Here is a 26,226-nt window from a genome sequence, read left to right as displayed (position 1 = left end):
TTTTTTCAATGGGGCCGGACCGCAGTTGCGGACCGTTAAATGACTTGTCCTGAGTTTTTGTGGTAAACCACGGTCGTGTGCATGAGCCCATAAAAATGAATGGATCCGCAATTCATCCGCATTTCTGCAGGATGAATTGCGGACGCAAATACACGTTCGTGTGCATGAGGCCCTACAATTTCTGAGAGGTGGAGCTTCACTATAAATTCTTCTATCTGTTGTGGGAGAGAACATAGTTTCACCAGGAAATCTGGCAGTTTAGTATGGACGTTGTACTGTATTTTATTTTTTTATTATTATTATTTTCGGTTTGGATTTGGCAAACTGTTCAACTCAAACACTTTCTAGTGAGGGTGTGCTTTCTTCCAGCAGACTTTCTGGTGCAGGAAGGGGGGGTGTCCAACAGCAAGTATTACTATTTTACTTATTTAAGTATGGAATGTTAACTGTATATAAGCTTTTCTTTAATTTGCATTATAATAAAGATCGAACAGCCAGATGAAGGTCTATTTGTTTAAATAAAAAGACATTGAGGGAGATTTATCAAAACTAGTACAAGGAGAAAGTGGAGTAGTTGCTCGTAGCAACCAATCAGATCTCAGCTTTGATAAAATCTTATGGTCCTGCCTTTAGTTTTTTTGTCAGAGACAAGTACAGAGCAGCAATTGTATTCAACATTGGGGTTAATGTAGATCCGTCACCATGAAAACGGCAGCATGGTATAGGCACAGGTCTTGTGCCAATAGGCTCATAGTCCTCTGTACTCATGCAGAGAGCGTTCCCCGCGCCTCCCTCACTATTGAGTGACAGCTGCCTTGTATCTGCATGTATAGACAGCAGCCGTTACTCACTAGTGCGGCGGTGGGAGGAGCGGGAGTCCGCTATATCCTTTTATTTTTTTTAAACTATTAGCAAAACGGCACAATATTTTTTATATGTGCCATTCAGGCCTGTTCCTATCCCATGGTGCACTTGAACAGATCTCCTTAAAATATCACAAGTTAAGCATTTCGGTATATTGGGGGTAGCATGTCTTCAAATTCTGTCTCTTTAGAATACCAGATGGAAAGCGGATTGTTTTGCTCTAAGTATAGTTGTGAGCATCCATAATCAGCGCTCACAGTATATAGGGAACACAGCCCATCTGAAGTAATATATTTCCCTCCAGTCCATTTATCAGCTACAGCTGCGTCCCACTATGCCATCACATCTTCTTTCCTGATAATCGGCAAAAATGCCAGAATAAATTTATTTGGACACCGTTAAATACGTATACTATACACCTGTGGTCTATGGAAGACCTAAATGTGAAAATAAGAAGATTTATCATTTTGAGTTTTAAAATTACTTCATAAATCAAGGGAAAAATAAAACAAGGGAAAGGTAGGTGCTGTTCCTATTCAGGAAACATGATCTTACCGCAGGACTTCCACCGATTCCACCTCCGAGATCGCTTCCCAGCTGTAAAGCAAACATTCATGTTACATTTCCAGCACAGTTTGCAAACAAAAAACAAAAGGTAATGATGGATTTCATGACGGGTCTTAGAAGTTCATCCAAAGTGGAGCAGAATACAAATCTAATACTAATGTAAGAATGTTCTCTTTAACCAGGTTTAGTGCAGGACGGACATTAGTGGTGGACACAGTGAATATGATAATACAAACAAGGCAGCAGTATACAAGAAATATACAAGAAACCCAGTACCCACTCCCCCAATGTACCAATTACCCCAAAAAAAAAAAAAAGAAATCTTCCTCTTTGTCTGGTCTTTTATGTGGGCAGACACTTTTCAGAAGGAAAAAAAAAAAAGACACCTAAACAGCATTATGTATTCAATGGTCGTATTTTTCGTCTGCTTGGATTTTTTTCCCATTTTTGGAGACATAGGATAAAACAAAAGACTGAAAATATGGCCATGTGAAGGTCCCAAAGATTTCTTATTCCACACAGTTCTGCAGCATTGAAATGCTTATTACTCCACTACTTCGCTAGGTCTATGTGCTGTATACTTCATGCAGCATTCAGGTAGAGTTGGTCAGTCTGACTTTTAAACAAATGTAATGCTTTACGTGTAAAAATGAACCCTATAGGTTTAAAAACAAACAGAATCCACACCAGGTGTCAAGTTAAAGAGGACCTGTCACAAAGAGGACCTGTCACAAAGAGGACAGGTCACAAAGAGGACAGGTCACAAAGAGGACAGGTCACAAAGAGGACAGGTCACAAAGAGGACAGGTCACAAAGAGGACCGGTCACAAAGAGGACAGGTCACAAAGAGGACAGGTCACAAAGAGGACAGGTCACAAAGAGGACAGGTCACAAAGAGGACAGGTCACAAAGAGGACAGGTCACAAAGAGGACAGGTCACAAAGAGGACCGGTCACAAAGAGGACCGGTCACAAAGAGGACCGGTCACAAAGAGGACCGGTCACAAAGAGGACCGGTCACAAAGAGGGCCTGTCACAAAGAGGGCCTGTCACAAAGAGGGCCTGTCACAAAGAGGGCCTGTCATAAAGAGGGCCTGTCATAAAGAGGGCCTGTCATAAAGAGGGCCTGTCAAACCACATTCCTCCCCTTTACAGAGATGACGACACACTTGCTCCGAAGTAGAGAAGAGAATAACTGGTTGTTTGAAAAATGTATAAATATGACACTTATTAAATACTGACAGAAGGCCCATTAGGATATGTTCACACGCGGAAGATTTGTTGCAAAAAAATCATTGATAGAAAAACTGTTCCACACATCTAAATAAGGATGTGCATGTATATTGACAAACCCCATTCAGATGTATAATTCCTGTAACAATTCTGCCGTGTGTAAACTTACCCTATAGGTATTGACAGACATCCAGAGCGGTGTTGGTATCAATATCAATAAATACAGTACAGAACAAATCCCTCCTCCGAAATAAAGAGAGGCAAAGGAAGCAAAAGCTAAAATTAGAGGGCTGCCAGCTGCAATTCCATGACCACACATAAAATCATATAATGTGAGGCAGCCATTAATGGCAGAAGCTGAACATTTTATGTCATAGCGGGAAAAACGAAGATCACTTCAAAAGCCCTGTTCACATCTGCACTAGGTTTTTTTGTTATTCAGTTCCGTAATAAGTTTAGTTGGGTTTCCATCATGGCATCTGTTGTTCGTTCGGCCAAAATAGCACTGCATGCAAAGAAGCCTCCAACAAGCAGGCGTAGATTTCTGCCATTTTTTGGCTTAAAACGTAATAAATTCGTAGGACTGCTGTTGGTCACGGCCTCTCCCATTAAACTCCGCCCACATTTCTCTCCACTTTTTAAACGTTTTGAGAGGAGAGTTGCAAATTATAGTGCAAATAAGGCGTGCACCATAATCTGCAACTTTTCTACGTCAAAATACTGGCGCAAATCAGTTGATAAATTCCCTCTTTTACAATTTAAGCTATTTAAACTTGAAAGCTGTTTTAAACCTTAGTCTGGGGATGCAAAGCAATAAAAACGGTGTGAAATGCAAGTGACACGTGACAGAGTTAAAGTAGACAACATGGGGATATAATGGTCTACTGCCTTGCGAAAGTATTCATCCCTTTGGTGTATTTCCTATTTTGTTGTATTACAACCTTCAATAAAAATAGATTTTGGGGGGTTTGTACCATTTACACAACATGCCTATCATTTTGAAGGTGCAAAATATTTTTTATTGCGACGCTAAATATTTGAAGGTGTTTTCCCGACTTATTCAAAATAGTGGTCAAGGAAGAAAGGATTTAGATTGTGAGCCCCAATGGGGACAGTAAAAAGAGGACCTCTGTAGAGAGCTGCGGAATATGTTGGCGCTATATAAGTAACTGAAATAAATAAGGGTGCATTAGAAAAAAAAAAAAAACATTAATCACCTCACAGATCCCTCGGCATTCCAGCACCGAGGCTCCGGTCCCCCCACTGCTTTTTATGGATACAGGTGCAGCGATGACGTGCTTAAATACCCACGTGATCGCTGCAGCCAATCACTGGTCTCAGTGGGTATACAGTGTAGGACCGCTGAGGCCAGTGATTGGCTGCAGCAAAAATGTGGGTATACGAGCATGTCATCGCTGCTGCCATGTCAATAAATAGCAGCGGGGAGGACCGGAGTTGTGGCAATGAAACGCCGGGGATCTTGTGAGGTGAGTAATGCTTCTATTTTTTTTCTAATGTATCCCTTCTTCCTTGGCCACTTTATTGAATACTATACCTAAATGGAGGACACCAAACAGTTCCCTAGAAAGTTCATGGTGAATGGCCCATCACAAGAATGTGCAGGCCCTGTCGGGAACTGAGCCTCAGGCCCAAAATAAGCATGGCGGTAACGGTGGACCCGCTAAATATACAACAAAACCTATAACTAGGAGTCTGACACACAAAAAATGAGTTAAAAAATATGAAAGTTTATTGAATAAATTAAAATAAACACATGTATAAAATTAATAGAGATGTAAACCACAAGAGAAAATGGACAGCCAGAACAACTATCACACAGCACAGCACTGTGCGAACAGGCTGAGTACACCAGTGTAAAGTAACAGTAATGGTGGCATAGAAACAGCCAAACATGGGTCACTAAGAGGTAATAGGAGACAAATGCATCAAAGGTATATATACATTGGTGATGAGTCTACCCAGTGTATCTAGGGCAGTAGTACATCACCGTTCCAAAGAAAAGTACAGTACATCAAATAACAGGAACTAAATGTATAAATGTGTATCCTAATGAACTGTGCATAATATGCACATGTCACTTACCCATGACAGAGTGTGAGTGGCTGGCGTCCACCTAGGGGTGGACGCCAGCCACTCACACTCTGTCATGGGTAAGTGACATGTGCATGGGAAGGTGCCCGTGCCGTTGAAAAATATAGAACATGTCCTATTTCAGGCAGTAATTACGGCACGGCCAGCCCCATAGAAGTCTATGGGACTCCCGTAATTATGGGTGACTACGTGTGTGCACCCGTAATTACGGGATCGTTGCTAGGCGACATCAGTAAATAGTCACTGTCCAGGGTGCTGAAAGAGTTAAACGATCGGCAGTAACTTTCAGCACCCTGGACAGAAACTACTGATCACAATATAGATCAACCTGTAATAAATTAAAAAAAAAAAAAAAAAAAAAAAAGACGTTCATACTTACCCAGAACTCCCTGCTTCTTCCTTCAGTCCGGCCTCCTGGGATGACATTTCAGCCCATGTACCCGCTGCAGCCAATCACAGGCCACTCACAGGCTGCAGCGGTCACATGGACTGCCGCGTCATCCAGGGATGTCGAGAGGGACGCGTCACCAAGACAACGGCCGGGTAAGTATGAATTTCTTTTACTTTTACTATGGAAAGGGCTGTCCCTTCTCTCTATCCAGCACTGATAGAGAGAAGGGCTGCCGATTACTTCAGTGCAATTTTGCAGAGAAAACGTGCCCGTAAATACGGGTGGAATACGAGTGACACCAGACCCGTATTTGCGGGTATTTTACTGGTGCAATACGGGTCGAATACGTGTGACCAAGGATCCGTATTTACGCCAGTATTTACGGGAGGGAAAAAATACGTTTGTGTGCATGAGGCCTAAGTAATGGCTTTTTTCTGGCCACTCTTCTACAAAGCCACAATCTGTGGAGTGTACGGATTATAGTGATCCTATGAACAGATATTTCCATCTCCCCTGTGGATCTTTGGAGCTCCTTTAGTGTTATGTTTTTTGTTAAATCTATGATTAATGCCCTCCTGACTTGGTCTGTGAATTTTGGTGTTGCTGTCTCAATTAGGAATGTATTCGATAGATCATGTGACACTTGATCGCACACAGGGGAATGAATAATGTGGCTTCAGAATTGAATTGCTTTGATACATCTTTTTCAGACTGGGTTCATACGTCGCAGCAGAAGAAAAAAAAAAAAAGCATTTTCACCACGCCATTAAACCCCATCCTTAGGGGTTTCATAGCAAAGGGGGGTGAATACATATGCACTCACAACTTTATTATCTTTTTTAAAAAAATTATAAAACAGGGTATTTTTTTATCCCACTCTAAAACATGTGGAGTATTTTGGAAGGTCCATTACATAAAATCTAAATTCCATTTTACTGCAACAAAAGCAGGAAAAACACCGGGGGTGGGGAGGGGTGCTTAATACTTTGGCAAAGGCACGGTATGTAGAGTTTCTAAAGGTTACAGGTTGTGTGCAAGGGAAGGAAAGGATTGTGCTTAGTCAGGCTAAACTGAAAGCTTCCGAACATAATGTTCACAGCCGAATGTTAATGACCATGCATGCGAGCTGCCTGATGAGAGGGAACAAGCGTCTGTAATAAACACCAATGGAAGGAGGGGAGAACGATAATGCCAGTTTATCAGTATACTACTGAGTGAAAACCAGTTACCCATTGCGTATCCTCTCCCATCTGCAAGGGAAGGCGGGACACAGGAGGAAAGAAGCAAAAAGGTTACTGTCAGCGGAGAGACAGCTGAACTGTAGAAAACAACAATCAGTGCCTACAACAGCGAAAATAAAGTCCCTGACAATTACCAGCTGAAAAGCGAAGCTAACATCCCCACCGTGAGCGGCGCTTCTAATGTCTGGAGAACAGAGTGGTCCAGACGAGTCACAAACAGAGTCTAGGGTCACTAAATTTGTGTCTTAACCATGTCTCTGCCGGGACACACCGTCACAATTTAAAAAACAAAAATATATATGTAAATTCATTCTAAACCTACTTGGGAGAGACAACAAGAAACACATACAGCACAAAAACACAAGTGTCACTAATGAAAACGAAGCTGGAAATATTGGTCGGCCTATCTGCATCATTTGTTAAGAAAGCTTGAAATATACAGTGGGATAACGTATTTATACAACACATTTCTTTAATCATAAGAAAACAGGAAATTTCTTACCAGACTGTCTAGACCTCCGCCCAGGAGATCCACAGCTCCCATCTGCATCGTAGATACTTGTGGGACATTTCCTGGTGGTCCAAGATCTAGATTGAGAAGGTCACCAAGGAGGTCTCCTTGCGAGGGAATGACCTGAGGTTGTTCAAGGGAAACCGTTGGAGCAGGTCCTACTGGGCTGTCCCCGATATCAATGCTGAAAATGACACAGTAGGAGAAAAATATCTTAGCACAGCTATCAGCAGACATATTTCCATACTTTACAGCAGACTAATCATGGACTATTGAAAGGGGAGAAAAAGCTTTTAAAACCATTTTCAGATGTTGGCACTAGGATGCATTTCATATGGGAAACACTTCTAACAGATTAAAAGCTCTCTCATCTCCAAAGAAATCTGAGAAGATATGTGGGTGTAATAAAATATTACTCGATTCCTGTACATGGATGTGTTCGGTCATGGGTAAGCATTTGTGGTCTTTTTATTATTATTATTATTATTATTATTAAATGTATTATTTGGTGCTTAAAAACATTTTTCTAATTGACTTTTAGTAAAAATTCTTCTTGCCATGCAGTTTCTATGTATGAACTATACATAAAAGCTGAATAGCGCTGTAAGCCGAATCCGTCAGTTTGCTGAACCGACAGCTCAGTTGACAGCAACTCCTTTGTGTCTCAGATGTAATCGGTATTAGGGTTACCCGGTGTGTCAAAGTTCATAAACTTATTGTAGATGTGATTGGTATTCGGGTTATTCTGTGTGTCAGAGGAACACAGGAGCTGCTGTCAGACAAGTTGTCGGTCCAGCAGACTGATAGAGTCGGCTAGCAATGGCGCTAAGCAGCTTATATTTATAGTGAATACATAGAAGCTGCATCACAAAAAGGAAAGACTGTTTTAAGAAAAGTTAATTAGAAAAACGTTTAGAACAAAATTTTGTGTTACAAAAAGTCTACAAAAGGTTTACAAAGCCTATAAATTCAGCAACCAATTATCGTTGTAAATTGATATAATACTATAGCAATATCATACTTATTCTGATCTTACTAGTGTTACAATATTTTTCAATTTAGAATTAGGATGTTTGAGAGAATCTCTAAACTTCCATTTCCTTCATCTCAAATTAACTATAGTGGCCTAAAGTTAACTTTCAGCCTGTTTTTTTAAGCTATATGTACAGCAGTACTTCCAGTGTGTATTGAGAACATTTAATGGGTGCCACAATTTTCAATATATTAACCCTGACCCTGCAAAAGTAACACTTGTCCTGTTCAGCTGCTTTTCTAGTGCACTCCCTATTAGGACCAATTGGGAAATAATGTGAGATAGACCAAATCGAACTTTAAAGCCTTGAGTGAAAGTTTAGGCACATCAGAAGGGACATGTCTCTAAAGTCTGAGAAACACATCCTTATATCTAAAAACACCAGGACTAGGTTTTTCAGGACTTTTACATTGATGGCAAATCTTAGGATAGGTCATCAATACAAGATCGGTGGGGGTCTAACTCCCATCACCTCCGATAAGCTGGCTACGGGGACACCGTTTTCGCGCACCACACCGTACACTTCCGTAGGAGCTGTATCTCAGATTGCAGTTCTAGTCCCATTCAAGTGAATGGGACTTAGATGCAATCCCAGGCACAGCCGCTACGGAAGTGTACGGCGCTGTGCCCGGTAAACAGTGAAGATGCCGCAGCGAGATCAGTCAGCTGATCTGAGGAGGTGCTGGAAGTCAGACCCCCACGTATCTTACATTGATGACCTATCCTAAGGATAAGCCATCAATATAAAGTCTGGGAAAACCATTTAAAGTACTGCATGTTCTAAAAGTTTTAAAAATAATATTCCTGAAATGTGCCCAAAAAAAACCCAGAATTATAAGGGTTTGACCACATGTAATGAAATTGCTGCGGAAAACTTCCGCAGCAATTATGCATCAACTAGCAAAAGATCCGCACCATTTCATGTGTTTTTTACTGCGGAAAATAGTGCAGATCTTTACTGCGTTTTTTTTTCAAGGGCTGTGTGATGGTGACATTTTTTCTTCCTGTGATGTAATTTCCACCCCCTGTAATGAGTTATGCAGCGTTTCCACAGGAAATTATGCAGTGCATTGCAGTTTGCTGAGGAATTAAGGTTCCTTATTGATTTCTATAAGGAAAAACGCAGGAAATCAGTCCATTTTGCGCAGCAATAATTTACATTAAAAATTACGCACTGCTGGTGAATTTCTGTACGGAATTTTTCTGCAATTCCGGACGGAAAAAACAAAACAAAAACGCAGCAATTCCGTTACATGTGGACAAGCCTGCACAGGTCTTCTTTAAAGTTGTACACAAATTTCTCTCGGTCGGGATTAGTCATTTTAGTACTGTACCATACAGATTTGACAATTGTCAAATTGGGTCTACTTTTTATTTGCATGGATGAGTTGTTACAGTTGTATGAGGTATTGAAACTTTACATGTCTGATAATAATAACAACAACAACTATGAGTATGCAGGGATTCATTTGAACAGAGGCACATCTTTTTTACGGTTGCTGTTTTAGTTGCAAAGTTTGAAAGCAAGCCTCACGATTTTCAATACCAGATCAATGTCATCATAAGCTTTGGGGACACAGATAAAAGTCTTTTATAATGGTCTATAACATACCAGGGGTTTATATAGAATATGTAAACTTAATGTCAATTTCACTAGAACAGGTTAACATCTCCATTTGGACTTGACCGGTTATAAACAGACATGCATTAGTTGTAAGAGTTACCCGACCTAGCAAGACAGAGACGACGTCAGGACAAGCGATTAGAGCAGTCATAACTGCTTCATAGCATTCTCAAACTCTGATAAAAAACTGTTGATAATATCTCAATCCACTAAGACTTATCCACCGAGAAGGCTTAGAATATACAACAAACAGCTTTTCTGGTACTTATCAGTCAAAATCAAATATCCATCATTCGTATTTGAATATCCATCTGGATTTATACCTTCGAAAATCCAATTAAAAAGGTGATCAAACAAAACTTGTATAAGAAACGCTCACTTACTTGTACCACAGTTGGAAAACAAATGATGTAGTTCAAGGTTATTAAAGTTTAACATCCCACTACAGGATCCTAAAGTTATACATTTCTCATGAAACTAGTTCATTGGACTGAAGACATTATATGAAAGTTGGTGTATAACAGGGCAGGATGTTTTGCTTCTTCTCAACATACAGTAGAATATTGATGAAACAATACCCTTGGAGGTGTTGCCCAGCTTGGTGGTTGTTTTTTTACTCTGATGACATATCCACAGGATAGGTCATAAGTATATGATCGGTGGGGATCCGACACCCAGACTCCACACCGATCAGCTGATCCGGAGTCAGCCAGAAGTTATGAAGTGGGCATGCCAAAAGCAGATAGCTCCCACCACTGTATAGTGGCTGTGCTAGGATACTACAGCTCTGCTCCAATTTACTTGAATAGGAACAGAGTAGAAGTACGGCAGAACAACAGCTATATAGTGGTCGGAGCCTTCTGCTTCCAGGGCCGACCACCGCATTGCTTCTGGCAGCCGGAATGGCTGATCGGTCCGGGTGTCATACCCCCACCGATCATATACGGATGTCCTATCCTGTCTATAGGTCATCAGTATAAAAACAGCTCTCAAACTGGACAAACCCTTTAAGTATACATTACTCTAAGGAGGAGTGAGTGGTTAACCAAAGGTATTCTTATAGAAAACAAAAGGGTACATCATTTCATATGGGTTACAAAACTCACCTTCCATGCTGAATGGGAAGGTGTTTACGATGAACTCCATGGCTGCCTTCAACAAAAGCATTGGGTGGTTTGTGATAAACGGAAGCTAGAGAACCAATGTGGCAAATCAACTCATCCAACAGAGTGGGTTCAATCAAATCGGTTTCCTCCGAGATCAAAGGCTTCTCTGAAAGTACTACTTCCTTGGCAGTGACCGGGTCAGTAGACAGTAAACGCCAGTAAATGTAACCTCTGTCACGTAGGTCAGGGTTATCAGAATCCTAAATAAAGAGCAAAAGATGGGTCTTTAAAAATACAACACTTACAAAGTCTTCAATAGTGTTACAATAAAATTGCCTAAAAATGAGATCAAATATCACAAGTGGTCTCCCTAAAGGGCAGACCAATTTATGTGACAAACTCATCAGGTATATTCAGCCTAATCACCTTCTCAATTTGATGAACGTGTATATTGATTTTACAGAACAGTGGTAGGGGAGAAAAACATGCGGCACCCACCCAGATGCAGTAAAAGTCCTTTATTATGGCATCAAACATGGAGGGAGGACAAACCCAGATGCAGTGAAAGTCCTTTATTATGGCATCAGACAAGGACTGTGGAGGGAGGACGAACAGACCGCTACGGTTACAGACTGCTTTGCGCTCAAAGGCGCTACTTCTGACCAAAAGAAGTGCCTTTGAGCGTGAAAAAGTCAGTAAATGTAGCGGTCTGTTCGTCCTCCCTCCAGTCATAATAAAGGACTTTTACTGCATCTGGGTGAGTGCCACATGTTTTTCTCCTCTACCACTGTTATGTTAAACTTTGACAATATGCTTTATTTCGGAGCACCACCCGAAGATGAACCTGGAACCACTGATGTTACAAGTGTTGTGAATAATTGTGGAAACTCCAGTACAGTAGTGCCCACTCCCCCTCCCTATGACTTTGTTCTGAAATGTATGTTAAAATCAATATACAAAGTTTTATCTACAAGAGTAAGAAAGTATGATGGAAGTAGACAAAGTCAATGATCACAGAGTTTTTACTGAAAACACAGTTTATGCTCATGGCTCTGTACACATGGAGTGCTGTAGAAGGTGGATATATACCTAGGCTTAAAGTACACCCTATCATTTCAGAATAAGTAGTCATGTGTGTGTACATGAGGATAAACACTATTTCTAGCCATTATTTGACTTGTATATGACATTATTTTAGCCATGGTTTTCCCCTCTGCTGGCTTTTTCTATCATTTACAGTACTCCCTGACCTAGCGGGTGGGGTCTAAATGCGAACATGCCTACTATACACTGCCCACACAGAGAAGAGGAGATCCTGCTCCCCTACCTCTCTCTCACACACACATAGAAGCAGCAGCAGCAGCAATATGAAGGAGGTTATACAGCAGTTCCAAGCAGTGTTACTGTAAATCCAGGACTGGGGTGAGACAGCAGAACACTTACTAGAAGCAGAAGGGGGCGAAGAAGTGGCTCATAAGTGGAGAAAAAGGCAATCTTCTCTAATAAGATATATTACAAAGTTTCTTATAGTCGTTTGTACTATTGATTTACGGAAAGCTTGCTGAAATTACAGTAACCATTTAAGACAAACAGGCATGAAACTTTTAATGGGCGTGAAGCAATAAAGAAGATGGGCTATTCATGGTAGTCATGTTTGCCATACTGGCTGGGGGACTGTTGTAGATGAGGGACTTAATATGGGAAATGGTTTTTAAAGCATTCACAGTATAACATCTTAGTGAAAACAAAAATCATTAAAGTGTAGCTAAATGTTTGACAAAGTTCTTACATGTCATAGTGACATGTTAGAAGTTTGGATTGGTGGGGGTCTGAGCACTGAGACCCCCACCAATCGCTAGAACGAAGCAGCTGAAGTGCTCGTGTGAGTGCTCAGCTGCTTCGTGTCCGTTCGGCTTTTTCCGGAAAGCCGATGTATCAGAGTACGGGCTCATAGACTTTCTATTGAGTCCGTATTCAGATATATTTATTTCCGGAAATAGCCGAACAGACACGAAGCGGCTCATCGCTCACACGAGCACTTCAGCTGCTTTGTTCTAGCGATTGGTGGGGGTCTCAGTGCTCGGACCCCCACCAATCCAAACTTCTAACATGTCACTATGACATGTCAGAAGTTTGTTAAACGTTAAGCTGCACTTGAAGTCCTTCTAGTTAACAACATTTATGAACATTCCACGAATCACCCCCACAACTAATTTTAGTTTTTTTTAAGATGATCCACAAATAAAGCAAAGTGATTGCAGTTGAAAGGATGCTGGCAGAATAACCAATGAAAAATAAAAGGTGAATAAAGTATGCATCTGAATACAACTCTATGAATTAGCTTTAGACCTTTTTGAAGCTCTTGCCTCTTGTTTCCCAAATTTTATTCCCAGACACTATTTCAAAGGTGGTAGGAATAAAACGATATACCAGAGAAGCTCAGTAAATCTTCGCAGTGAAAATAAAGAAGAATTGGAGGATTTCAAGGATTCAGAGCTTCTGCACTAAAGAAGCTGCAGAGGGAATTGCAAGTTTATATCTCAAAACCAGATAAAGCAAGAACCTGGGTCTGAATGTCAAGTTATATTTCAGAGTTCTGAAATAGAAAGCTAACACAATAATGACAGCATAGTTGCCCTAATGCTTACAGCCAATTGATCATTTCCATATGGACAAAAAGTAATTTTCTTGTCTTTTAAAGCGACAGCGGGATTTACTTGTATTGTACGATTTCAGTTAAAATAAATTAATCTTTGTTATATCCACATGAATAGAAGACTAAAAGGTCCTATTACAACGACCGATATGGACCGTTCAACAAGGCAGCTCGTTGATCGGTGTTCGTTTGCTCCTTTAACAAGGACCTATGTATGGGGGCGAGCGATCGTTACTACAGTCCCCCAACATTTCCATCATGTCGGTAGCACATCTCAATGTTTACACTGGGAGACGTGCGGACGACAACAATAATATTTAATTCTGCATAAAGAATCAGATCAGCCAATCAACAAGCGTTAAATTGTTTATCCGTTGATCGTTGACCGATCATTGGCACCTTAATGTGTCCAGGTTCTCAGATTTCCATTGTTCTGCCATTTACAGAAATGGAAGAGCCAGACTGCAATAGTTATATAGTTATAATAGATCTGGTTCTTATTAGAGGTAGCACAACCAATTGATCTAAGAGTGACCATAAAAGAATACCATGCATTAAATACAGATTGTTCATTCAGCAGTTTAATAATAAATCGGGACACGACTGACCATAGGCTTCTCTTGCAAACCGTTTTATAAACCACACAAGTGTTACTATTCAACGTTAGCCTCTTTAAAAGGTCAAAATCTGTGTGCTTCCGATTGATGACGGAGCTTAAAGGCTGATATTCAGATTACTGGAACCACTTATTAGATGCGGCAGGGGGCTGCAAGTACATAACAGCTGGGCACAAATAGTTCTGAAAGAGGCAGTGCCTCTCAGCCCACGCTGCTCACTGCTTTCAATGTAAAAGTATATGATCCACATGTTCCACTGCCCTCATCTGTTTAGCAAGGAAAATATAGGATTGCTGTTTTATACTTGTATAGCTGTTCAAAGGGGCTTTTTGGACTTTCTCAAATAGCAAGATTAAAGGTCTCGGATGTTAAAGAAAAAAAACTGCTAGGTTGCCATAATTTTGAAATACCCCTTTAGATGTTTGGACAAATTACCAGAACATTTCTTAACAAATTTCCAGTTACAATGTGTTTGCAACACAGAGGAATTTGCAGTGTATGACTGATCATACTGTATGAGAGATACACGGTGACACTTGCAGTCAACTTTATATATTTCTATTTCATGAAAGAGTAGGCGTAACTCGCATTCTACTATATCCTTGCTGTTATGGATTTTAGTTTCCAAAGGATTGACTGCTTTGTGAGCTTGTGCTTATACAGAGCAATACATCTCAGCAAGCAGAAGTGCAGTGTAAAGCACAGGGATACAGAAAAAGACAGCCTTTGATGATACTTATTTGGGTCAACCTTTAGGCACGGAGTCACGGATTATAGCTATGCCCTAATGAAGCAGTGGTAAAAAGCCGATAACAAACAACGCTGAAGAAAATAAAAAGCAGGTAAGCAATACCCATAAGTAGTGACTTGTGTATAGTGTTTAATACCAAAACTGTACCCCGGCTCTTGCATAGGAATGTTACCTATTTATTACATATAAAATTATAGCTGATTAAATGTCATTTTTTAAAAATTCTAGAAAAAAAACATAAATTGTACAAAGTATGGTCTTAAAGTTGAAAAAGTAGTTTACAAGAAGTAGTGATCTATATATTAAAAAAAAAATATTTGGAAGATGGTGCAGTCATACCTGTGTAGCAAGACTCAGGACTTGCTGTACTAGCTCCTGGGTCTCGGAGGGCTTCTTCAAAAATAGTTTAACAATGGCAGTCAGAAGAGTCAGTTGCACCTAAGGGAAACAAAAAGAATGAAGAAGAGACTTTTAAAACAAGATAAAAACTGCATAAATGTTCCTGACACTTGACTGAATTCTCAGTCACCATGCGAATCCTTCAATATGTTCCACTGCTTCCCAGCTGTTACAGGAGAACATTGTTCCCATCCAGACACTCTGTCTTATGACCACATAAAATATACCTGGTAATCAGATATAGTATATACTGATATTATTCAGTGGTGTTCACCCATTGAGGTGGCAGTATGCTCAGAAGCCATTTGGTCATAGATTCTTATCTACTGCCTTATTAGCATTATAATGGACCTCCGTACGGGAAGGAGCCACTGTAAACTGGATGTAGAGACAGCTGGGCATACTGGGAATACATTTACCTATACTGTACAGATGCACATTGGAAGGTATATGGGTGGTCTTAAAGAGGAATCAATGGAATGGGCAGAGTCAATTCAGGGATAGGAACATATAGGCCATGTGAAGTTCTTGGTTCTCTCTCTTTTCCTGCCAGCCCTGGACGATCAGAACTGAACATCAGGGACAAGATAAGTTATATCATATGTGTGCCTTCTGTGTATGTATATGAATATAAGTATAATAACATTACAGCAGACTTTACATATGTACAGTACATAGAGATATTATAGGAATCTCATGCGGATTATAGATGAGTAGAATATATATATGCTGCTTATGCATGAGTCTCTATATGTACATGTCAGGTTTTCAATGTGACTTCGGTTATAGGTGTAGTACCAGGAGACCGTATAGGGTTGGGATCTGGATTTATATTATATAAACATACACATTACTAGTTACATGTGCAAAGTGCCCAGGGAAGGTAGGAAAAGGAGGTGGCTGTGTGTGGTTGTGTTCTCTATGTAATGTATTGTATCTTGATGTAATGTAAATTGCTTGTCACTTCTATGTTATGAGTAAAGTATCGTTATATATTTAAGTATCTGCGAGGGTTGTGTGTTACTCCTCTGGTGTGTGAAGGACTGGAGTGTGTATACAGTGAAGGAAATAGGTATTTGATCCCTTGCTGATTTTGTAAGTTTGCCCACTGTCAAAGACATGAACAGTCTAGAATTTTTAGTCTAGGTTAATTTTACCAGTGAGAGATAGATTATATACATAAAAAAAAAAAAAAAATGAAAATCACATTGTCAAAATTATATATATTTATTTGCATTGTGCACAGAGAAATAAGTATTTGATCCTTTTGGCAAACAAGGCTTAATACTTGGTGGCAAAACCCTTGTTGGCAAGCACAGCAGTCAGACGTTTTTTGTAGTTGATGATGAGGTTTGCAGACATGGTAGATGGAATTTTGGCCCACTCCTCTTTACAGATCATCTGTAAATCATTAAGATTTTGAGGCTGTCGCTTGGCAACTCGGATCTTCAGCTCCCTCCATAAGTTTTCGATGGGATTAAGGTCTGGAGACTGGCTAGGCCACTCCATGACCTTAATGTGCTTCTTTTTGAGCCACTCCTTTGTTGCCTTGGCTGTATGTTTCGGGTCATTGACGTGCTGGAAGACCCAGCCACGAGCCATTTTTAATATCCTCGTGGAGGGAAGGAGGTTGTCACTCAGGATTTGACGGTACATGGCTCCATCCATTCTCCCATTGATGCGGTGAAGTAGTCCTGTGCCCTTAACAGAGAAACACCCCCAAAACATAATTTTTCCACCTCCATGCTTGACAGTGGGGACGGTGTTCTTTGGGTCATAGGCAGCATTTCTCTTCCTCCAAACACGGCGAGTTGCGTTAATGCCAAAGAGCTCAATTTTAGTCTCATCTGACCACAGCACCTTCTCCCAATCACTCTCAGAATCATCCAGATGTTCATTTGCAAACTTCAGACGGGCCTGTACATGCGCCTTCTTGAGCAGGGGGACCTTGCGGGCACTGCAGGATTTTAATCCATTACGGCGTAATGTGTTACCAATGGTTTTCTTGGTGACTGTGGTCCCAGCTGCCTTGAGATCATTAACAAGTTCCCCCCGTGTAGTTTTCGGCTGAGCTCTCACCTTCCTCAGGATCAAGGATACCCCACGAGGTGAGATTTTGCATGGAGCCCCAGATCCATGTCGATTGACAGTCATTTTGTATGTCTTCCATTTTCTTACTATTGCACCAACAGTTGTCTCCTTCTCACCCAGCGTCTTACTTATGGTTTTGTAGCCCATTCCAGCCTTGTGCAGGTCTATGATCTTGTCCCTGACATCCTTAGAAAGCGCTTTGGTCTTGCCCATGTTGTAGACTGATTAATTGAGTCTGTGGACAGAAGTCTTTTATACAAGTGACCATTTAAGACAGCTGTCTTTAATGCAGGCACCAAGTTGATTTGGAGCGTGTAACTGGTCTGGAGGAGGCTGAACTCTTAATGGTTGGTAGGGGATCAAATACTTATTTCTCTGTGCACAATGCAAATAAATATATATAATTTTGACTATGTGATTTTCTGTTTGTTTTTTTTGTTTTTTTTTAAAATATAATCTATCTTTCACTGGTAAAATTAACCTAGCCTAAAAATTCTAGACTGTTCATGTCTTTGACAGTGGGCAAACTTACAAAATCAGCAAGGGATCAAATACTTATTTCCTTCACTGTACATAGTAACAATACAAAAGGAACAATACAAAGTAGGCGGGCTATATAGGAAACCGAGATAATGGACTATGAACAGAGTAAAGGGAGATAATACAGATAGTCAAAAGTCTCCTATTTCACCAGCAAAGATAGAGAACACATAAGGGGAGCCAATGGTCACCAAGATTAGAACAACAGTCAGTGGAGTTGAACCTATAGACTCGTTACCTGTGTGCTTTCATCATGGAATCCTTCCAAAAAGCTCTCCAGCAGCTCATCAGCATTATCAATGCGCTCTGCATACTCTCCTACAATCCAGATCATGGCTGCCCGGGCATCAGGCTCATCCAGGGAATCTAAATTCTCACATAAAGTGGCAATGATGCTTTCATACCTGTCACAAACAGAGGGAACCACATGATTACATTTTCATAACCGAGCTTTATTTATGACAAATCAATCATACATCTATAAATTCACTAAGACAACTAACATACTTGTTGGGGTACTTGCGGAAGATGTCTCGGATGACCACAATAGCCTCTTGTACCACATAGTTGACTTTGGTCTGAATGAGGTCGAGGAGTGTGCTCACACAACGCTCTGCAGATTGCTATGGGGAAAAAGAAAGGTAATCTACTAATGGAATAATGGTCTTCCATTTTATTTAATAGTAGTACATAGTCCAGCCCCAAAAAATAAAAATCTAAATATGTTGGAAAAAGCAGACTACCAATCAGCTAAAGAAAATAGTAAAAATTCACTAAAAGATAACTTCTGAAGATCTTACTTCAACTTTGATGGCACATCTTCCAATGGCACGAACTGCTTTCCTAACAAAATCAACATCCACTTCAGTAGCATATTCTTTCAGTTCAGCCAACACCTGCAGAATAGGAAAACTATATATATTATATATATTGCATCTCATTGCTAATTCAGATTTTGTTATTAAACAACTCAACCAAATTGAATCGAAACAGAAAACATTTTTTGCTAATGTTTTGGGGTCAAGGTTTCACAAGTAGTACATGTACAAGGAAACTGCACAGACCAACTGCTTCGACTATAACAGACTGCAGGTCCAAGCATAGGTTTGTAGTATTGTCCTCTGCATAAAGAAATGTATCCAGTATAATGGCAATTTTATATATACACTCACCAACCTATTCATTGTACAATACATACAAATGTGTTTTGTTTAATAACTTTATTTGTTGAAGGCTAGGACTACTAAGTGACTTTGGCTGCGACACAGGTCGAGCGTCCAAAGATCGCTGTGTCACGCTGTGTACATCGCAGAAATGAAAGTGACTGTCGTCACATTGCGATCCACAAGTTGCCCGCAACTTGACAGCCACAAGAAATCCATCAAGTTTGACTTTCTGGCACTGGTCACGCCAACTTACAGGTAGTAACGCAGCCTCATTCACTTTCATTACAGCGATGTATTCAGAGTGACACAGCTATCTTTGAACGGGCGACCTGTGTTGCGACCAAAGTTCCCATCTAGCCATAGCCTAATAAGTTCATGGAGAGAAGAGGCTGCTTAAAATGGCTGGGATTGATGATCTCAAGAAAGGGCAACTGGACAGATTTTTTTTCTGCTATGGCGCAGAAGACTGTTGGGGAGTGACAAACATTAGATTGTCGGTGGACACCATCAAAATTTACTACAGCTAGCTTTACAGCTCCAATTACGTTTAGAAGCCTGTGCCCACCACACTTCTAGTCTCCGAGGTGTCATGCAGTTTTACAAGCAATGAATCAGGCACAATAGAATAAAATTATATATTAAATGAAATATCGTACGCTTTTTCCAGGTAGGAGTGCATGGAACATGAGACACTAACCTGAGCAATGTTGGCCTGCGATGCTAGTCGTATCATGATATCCAGTTTCTCCAATTTCACATATATGGGATCATTGTATTTGACAAAGAAGACCTTGATTTCTTGCTTCAGAATCTCTGGCCTGGTGTAAGGACACATAAGTGATAATTAACCCCATATATGCTCTACTTGGGATGCAAGGCATATGTACCCAAATGCTCCCCCTTGCAGTAAGGATAAGGGGCTGCCAGAGTAGAAGTGTACAAATCATGTATTCTTCACTACAAAAGGTTGACAATGTAGCGTTACAGCATACCAGTTATAAAGTAGAGATATTTTCATGTACCATCATATTGAACATAAAGTAAAATATATAAGATAAACATTTTTAAACATTCATCCTACAGGTCCATCCCAGAAACCCGTAACCTCTGGTCACTAAACAGGTTTGGAAGGTATACAATGTTTCTTTTTTCAACATATCAAAAGTTGTTTTTTTTTCTCCATATCATCGAATGTGTAGGTGCATAATGTAAATATACATATATACAGTTACTGAGTATAATAGTATGGGAATTATTGTTAGATGACAAGTACTGTTGTTTATGAATCACTAACATGCGACAGGCTTAGTCCTGAAGTCTCCGGACTATTTGTTTTGCAGGAAATGTTTACATTGAGAATCAGTCAGCCAACATAAAACAGAGATATAATTCAGCTGCTTCAGCCGCTTTCCAACAAGATCAGGTGGCTTGGCTAGAAAACCTGGCCGGTCAATTAAAACGGACAATGGTCATAATATTAAATCTTTCCATAGAGGGCACTACAAACATGTATGAAACCAAATTAATCTACAGCAACCTATAGACAATATACAATCATTTGAAATCTGTCAAGCTCTCCAATCCATTATGTTGCTTACCTTTTTTGGACAATAAGGTTGATATTTCTTAGAGCCACATACTGGACTTCAGGCTCCCCGGAAAGTAGGGTTACCAAAGGAGGTGCTAACTTCTTCAGAAGCATGGTGTAATAATCGGAGTCTTTAGGTAACAGTTCTAGGAACTTCATCAAGACTTTGACAGCAGACAGAACTACTGCAGAATTCGCATGAGACAGGCGTGGAGTGACACGTTCACAGATGCTGAAAAAAACAAGAACGGATTCAACACAGGGACACTTGAGAACAAAAGATATGTAAATGCCCTTTTACATTGGCCAGCGATGGGGCAAACGAGCGTTAATATAAACACTCGTTCCCGATCATTGCTCCCTGTGAAAACAGGGAGATGTGCTGCCGACATGAAGGAAATGCACGGGGATGAACGATAGTAACGATCGCTCGTCCCCATATACTACCGATTACAGCATCTCGTGAAAGGTGCAGATGGAAAAGTTGGTCGACAAGCGATCTCATCGATCGACGCTTGTTTACACGGCCCATTACAAGTTATGTAAACGAAACCATAACTAAGAGAAATTAATCCAATTTGCTACTTACCTTTGTGCCTCCCTCTCATCCTTGGGATTGTAGTTAGAGAGACAGTCCAAAATGAAGATTTGGCCCCATTCTGTGCATTCGTTCAGCGCAGTCAGCAGTTTGCTGATGTTTTGTGGATTCAGGTCAAGCAGGTTACTATTGGGATGGGACTCGCTGATTTCAGACAGTGCAGCTACGGCATTGGCTACCACCTGGACAGTAAAACGAGGATAAGTATTTAGCATGGAAAGAATGTATAAAGTTATAACATTATGAAATATAAGCCGTAGCACATATGAAAAACATTATTTGAACTTACGCCAGGAATTTCCATGACAACACACGGCTCCATTAGGACTGAATTTGTGCCGCTGGAGATCGTCCAGATAAAAAAAATGTTTTTCATTTACACATTTCTCTCAATCACTATAAATGATAGTGTCAGCCCAAAGTAACAGATTTTCAGACGAAAAATCATAGATGGGCAACAAAGTCAAACATAGTAGCATTTACTATTGCGGACATCTATTCTTTTATAATGACTCATATGATGTATTAGCTGTTTTACTGCGATTGCAGCAATCATATAGTGTTTATCTCGTAGAATAAAGTGTGAGCGTCTGTTTAGTGAGAGCCGAAAGAGTAGAGCGTTTCATTAAGAAAATAAAGGAGAAGCCCATTATAAAGCCATCAGTTATACTTCATCGGATGACTTCTACACTCAAGTGTCTCTCATTGACAAATCAGTAGTCAAAGCCTAGACACAGCTATCTCCGAAAACAGAAGATTTGGAAGAGTGTCTGAGAAGGATAGCAATGTTTATATCTCCAGACTTCACAGGGTGACACATGAAAAGACATATTAACCAAGCAGAGCGACTGCAGATTCTGAACACTACATGCTCATAAACTCAGATTACATGCATTTGTTATATCTTGGGGCTTTAAAAATATTTCCCTGAAATAGCATCCGATCACTTGTACTCTCATACTGCCTACTGTTCCAATAGTGATCTGAAGTGAGGGACATTTAAAAGGAAATATGTCACTTGGACAGCTCCCTTTATATTAGGGAAATTTATACATCCTCTAAGAATGTTAAAGAGGATCTGTTACCTCTCCTGACATGTCTGTTTCAGTAAATACTTGTATTATCCATAATATAACAATTCTGGATTATCTTTTCTTAGGACTCTGCGTTGTACCGTTCATCTGTTATTCCTCCTAGAAATATAATTTGACAACCGAGTGTTAACATTCCCCTTATCAAAGGGGCGTGTCCTACAGTTTCACTGTCAGCACTGATTAGACATTGTTAATCTATGTAGGGACACCCCCCCAAATGGGAACACCCAGTTATCAATTTATTCATAAATTTCCAGTAGGAATAACAGTGGACCAGCGCAATCCAGAGTTCTAAGAGATGCCCCAGAATTGTTATTTTGTGAGGAATAAATGTATTTACTAAAAAATAGACAAGTCAGGAGAGGGGACGGGCCCTCATTAAACTATTGTCTCCTAAAATGCATTTACAATACTACAATGTCAGTGGGAGTCACTGTGTACATTCAGATATATATTTGCCCCTTGATTAGAATTTCATATCTTTGTCAGTAGATCTTGTTGACGCCTATCTCAACAGGGGACATTGACTTTCACTAACGTTATTCAGCAATTTCTTGTTAAAGAAAGCCCTGACTGGTGGTGCGCTAGATGCTACCCCTAGTGAGCTGCCATATGCAGCTCTCCTACCCAACCAGCACTTTCCTTCTACGAGACAGCGTGTGCCATTTTAAACTCTTTCTTTTAAACGGAAACCAAAATAAAGTACATAAACGTCAACATTTTGCATAAGATACACAGATCACATGAAATATATACAACATACAATTAGGGTATGTTCACACGTAGAGTCAAAAACGTCTCAAAATACGGAGCTGTTTTCAAGGGAAAACGGCCCGATTTTCATACGTTTTTTAAGCAACTCGCGTTTTTCGCAGCATTTTAGCAGCGTTTTTTACGGCCGTTTTTGGAGCGGTTTTCATAGGAGTCTATGAGAAAACGGCTCCAAAAACGTCCCAAGAAGTGTCCTGCACTTCTTTTGACGAGGCTGTAATTTTACGAGCCGTCTTTTGACAGCGACGTGTAAAAGGACAGGTCGTCGGCACAGTACATCGTAAAGCCCATTGAAAGTAATGGGCAGATGTTTGCCGACGTATTGGTGCCGTTTTTTCAGACGTAATTCGAGGCATGAAATGCCTCCATTACGTCTGAAAATAGGTCATTTCTAGGGACTTATTCGCAGAACGTCTGCAAAAAAGTCTGCCGTTTTGGACTGTCCGCGTGTCATCTGTTTTTCTCGTTCGTTTTTCTCCTCTGCAAGCACTGATTTTATTTCCTTTTTTTCCTCTTCATTTCTTTAGGGATTGATGCGTGAAAAACAGACAGCACGGGGATAGACTTCAATAGGCAAGTCTGATCCGCAAAAATGGACCAGAATAGGACATGGGGCGAGTTTCACGCAGCGCACACATGCTCCGTGAAAAAACACAGACGCGTGAATAGCCCCACTGAATTTCATTGGTAATTGTGCTGTCCAATATCTAAACGGACAGCACACGGACGTGAAATACGTTTGGGTGAATAAGATATTAAAGAGGCTCTGTCACCACATTATAAGTATATTGTACATGATGTGATCGGTGCTGTAATGTAGATTACAGCAGTGTGTTTTATTTCGAAAAATGATCATTTTTGACGGAGTTATGACCTATATTAGCTTTATGCTAATGTGTTTCTCAATGGACAACTGGGCGTGTTTTGCTTTTTGGCCAAGTGGGCGTTGTGGAGAGAAGTGTATGACGCTGACCAATCAGTGCTCAATCAGCGTCATACACTTCTCCCCATTCATTTACACTGCACATAGCTAGATCGCCATGTGCAGCCACATAAACACACTATAACGCAGTGTCCTGACTATGAATATACATTACCTCCAGCCAGGACGTGATGTGTATTCAAAATCCTGTCACTTCTGTAGCGTCTCTGTGATAGTTACAGCAAGGCAAGCGTAATCTCGTATCAAATGACAGGTTACATCGTAATCTTGCGAGATTACGCCTGATGTGATGTAGTGTCGGGATTGTATTAGAGAAGTGTCTGGAGAATGAATAGACATCACATCCTGGCTGGACGTATTGTATATTCATTGTCAGGACACTGTAGTAACGTTATAGTGTGTTTATGTGGCTGCACATAGCGATATATTTATATCGCTATGTGCTGTGTAAATGAATGGAGAGAAGTGTATGACGCTGATTGGTCACTGATTGGTCAGCGTCATACACTCCTCTGTACAACACCCACTTGGCCAAAAAGTAAAACACGCCCAGTTGTCCATTGAGAAACTTATTAGCATAAAGCGAATATAGATCATAACTCTGTTAAAAATTATCCTTTTTCTTAATAAAAAACACTGCTGTAATCCACATTACAGCGCCAATTACATCATGTGCAATATAGGCCACTTATAATGTGGTGACAGAGCCTCTTTAATAAAATTAAAATTTAAATTTTATTTCTATATTGCACACCATTTTAATATGTTCACATACTTAATCTTTGAATTTTGCTTCTGCTCTCCACATAACCTCTGTCGTCACGTTTTGAGACTTCTTCACTGACGTGCCGTATACCCATCACATGGTCTCCGAGCAGAGAGACATAGAAGGGTATACGACATGTCACTGATGACGTCTCGTTTCCGGGGCGGCGCCTTTATCTTTGTGCCCGCGCATCAAATGCAAGTCACTGTTAGCGTTATATACAGAGTTGTTGGGGGTTATATACAGGGCTGATGGGGGTTATACACAGGACTGATGGGGGGGCAAGCAAGGAAGACACACATGAAATGTTGGGAAGAGCAACATGCACACTCATTACAGCCTGCAATGTATTCATGGAAATTTAGTATTAGCAGCAAGAAACATCAACAAACCTGGAATAGATGTAAACAAATGGCGCGAAAATTAAAAAAAAAAAAAAAAAAAAAAAGGGGGTAAGTTCAACTATTTATTCTTATACATTAATGTTGTGTATACAAGAGGAAATATATAAAATGATTTTTTTATATGCTGCTAACTCGGAAACCCCTTTAAGCAGATAAATGAGATCAGGCACATAAAAGCAAAAGCAGAAAAATGGGAGAGAAATGTATCCAGGCGTTAGTTACAGTACACTAGAAAGGTTGTGAACACGAAGGTTGTGTTGGTAGGGAATTGTCTTGCCAAAGTAACAAGGCATCGGGGGGAGGGGGGTGTGGGTGCGTAACGAGTCAAAGGAAAACACCACCATGTACCCCAAATTTAGTCGGACAGTGGTGTTAATAAATAATTGCTTCACATGTAGTTTTTACATGCTGAGAGAGGGAACTACTGGACTGTATCACCTCAAAGCTCTACATTCACCAGCTAGAAAAAGAGATTCCCTCAGAAATATAAGCATATAACGTGACTAATCCTCTTCCTGCAGGAGCCCCAACAAACCGACCTCTGGGAGACGAGGAACCGGAAAGCAGAGGAAAGTCTACCACTGTTGACCAGAATTGGGAAACAACTCCACATTGTGGGCATGCGGTCAATGAAGCCCGTCCCATCGTACAGGAGTAAAATAGGTTTGACGTATAATCATTTTGTTATTACCAGATGGTGATACTTTTACGTGTGATTCCAATAACGCAGGTCTTAAACCATCAGTGAGTGTTGGAAATTGTGATTTCATCTGTCTACAACCTCCACATGAGCTCATGTAATCCTATACCAGATGAGTATTTACAGCTGAAACCATGTCTCGGAAGCAGAAGAAAATGTCTTAGGGAGGTTGAATTTGAATTGTATGTCTAAAGGAGTAGAAAACATTTTGAGAACAAAGATCTCTTAAGGTGCAATCAATGGCGATCTGTCCAAAAGGCACATGTCCAGATCTATCCCAGTTTATATATAATCTGGCGTAGGCCCTAAATTCTATAGCAGCGGGAAGGGTTGTAGGTAGACTAGCAAGAAAAATCCATACGGTCTTCCCATTCTCTTAGGGATACGCCCTGATTTAGGGGGTCCTGCCGTAATATTAAACAAATATTCACAGACAACCCATCAAGAAAGTCTACTCTTGA

At 40.4% G+C, this 26,226-nt stretch overlaps 1 protein-coding gene across 2 annotated transcripts in view; it reads right to left on the bottom strand.

Moving 5' to 3' along the window:
• Positions 1-26,226, bottom strand: part of AP2B1 (adaptor related protein complex 2 subunit beta 1) — a 111,415-nt gene that overhangs the window by 27,757 nt on the left and 57,432 nt on the right. The window contains exons 6-16 of one of the 2 annotated variants that reach the window (XM_075853011.1): positions 21,079-21,269; positions 20,500-20,721; positions 19,599-19,719; positions 18,536-18,631; positions 18,243-18,358; positions 17,974-18,139; positions 15,045-15,143; positions 10,682-10,941; positions 6,910-7,102; positions 6,396-6,416; positions 1,420-1,461 (exon numbers count right to left, since the gene is read on the bottom strand). In XM_075853011.1, coding sequence (XP_075709126.1) covers positions 1,420-1,461; positions 6,396-6,416; positions 6,910-7,102; positions 10,682-10,941; positions 15,045-15,143; positions 17,974-18,139; positions 18,243-18,358; positions 18,536-18,631; positions 19,599-19,719; positions 20,500-20,721; positions 21,079-21,269 — 1,527 coding nt within the window. The remainder of the gene's footprint in view (positions 1-1,419; positions 1,462-6,395; positions 6,417-6,909; positions 7,103-10,681; positions 10,942-15,044; positions 15,144-17,973; positions 18,140-18,242; positions 18,359-18,535; positions 18,632-19,598; positions 19,720-20,499; positions 20,722-21,078; positions 21,270-26,226) is intronic. The other variant, XM_075853012.1, reaches the window with a different exon arrangement.

Source organism: Rhinoderma darwinii, chromosome 2, assembly GCF_050947455.1.
Source record: "Rhinoderma darwinii isolate aRhiDar2 chromosome 2, aRhiDar2.hap1, whole genome shotgun sequence".
Taxonomy (NCBI): domain Eukaryota; kingdom Metazoa; phylum Chordata; class Amphibia; order Anura; family Rhinodermatidae; genus Rhinoderma; species Rhinoderma darwinii.
The sequence above is the reverse complement of the archived record's forward strand: the minus strand, read 5'-3'. Positions and strand labels throughout refer to the sequence as shown.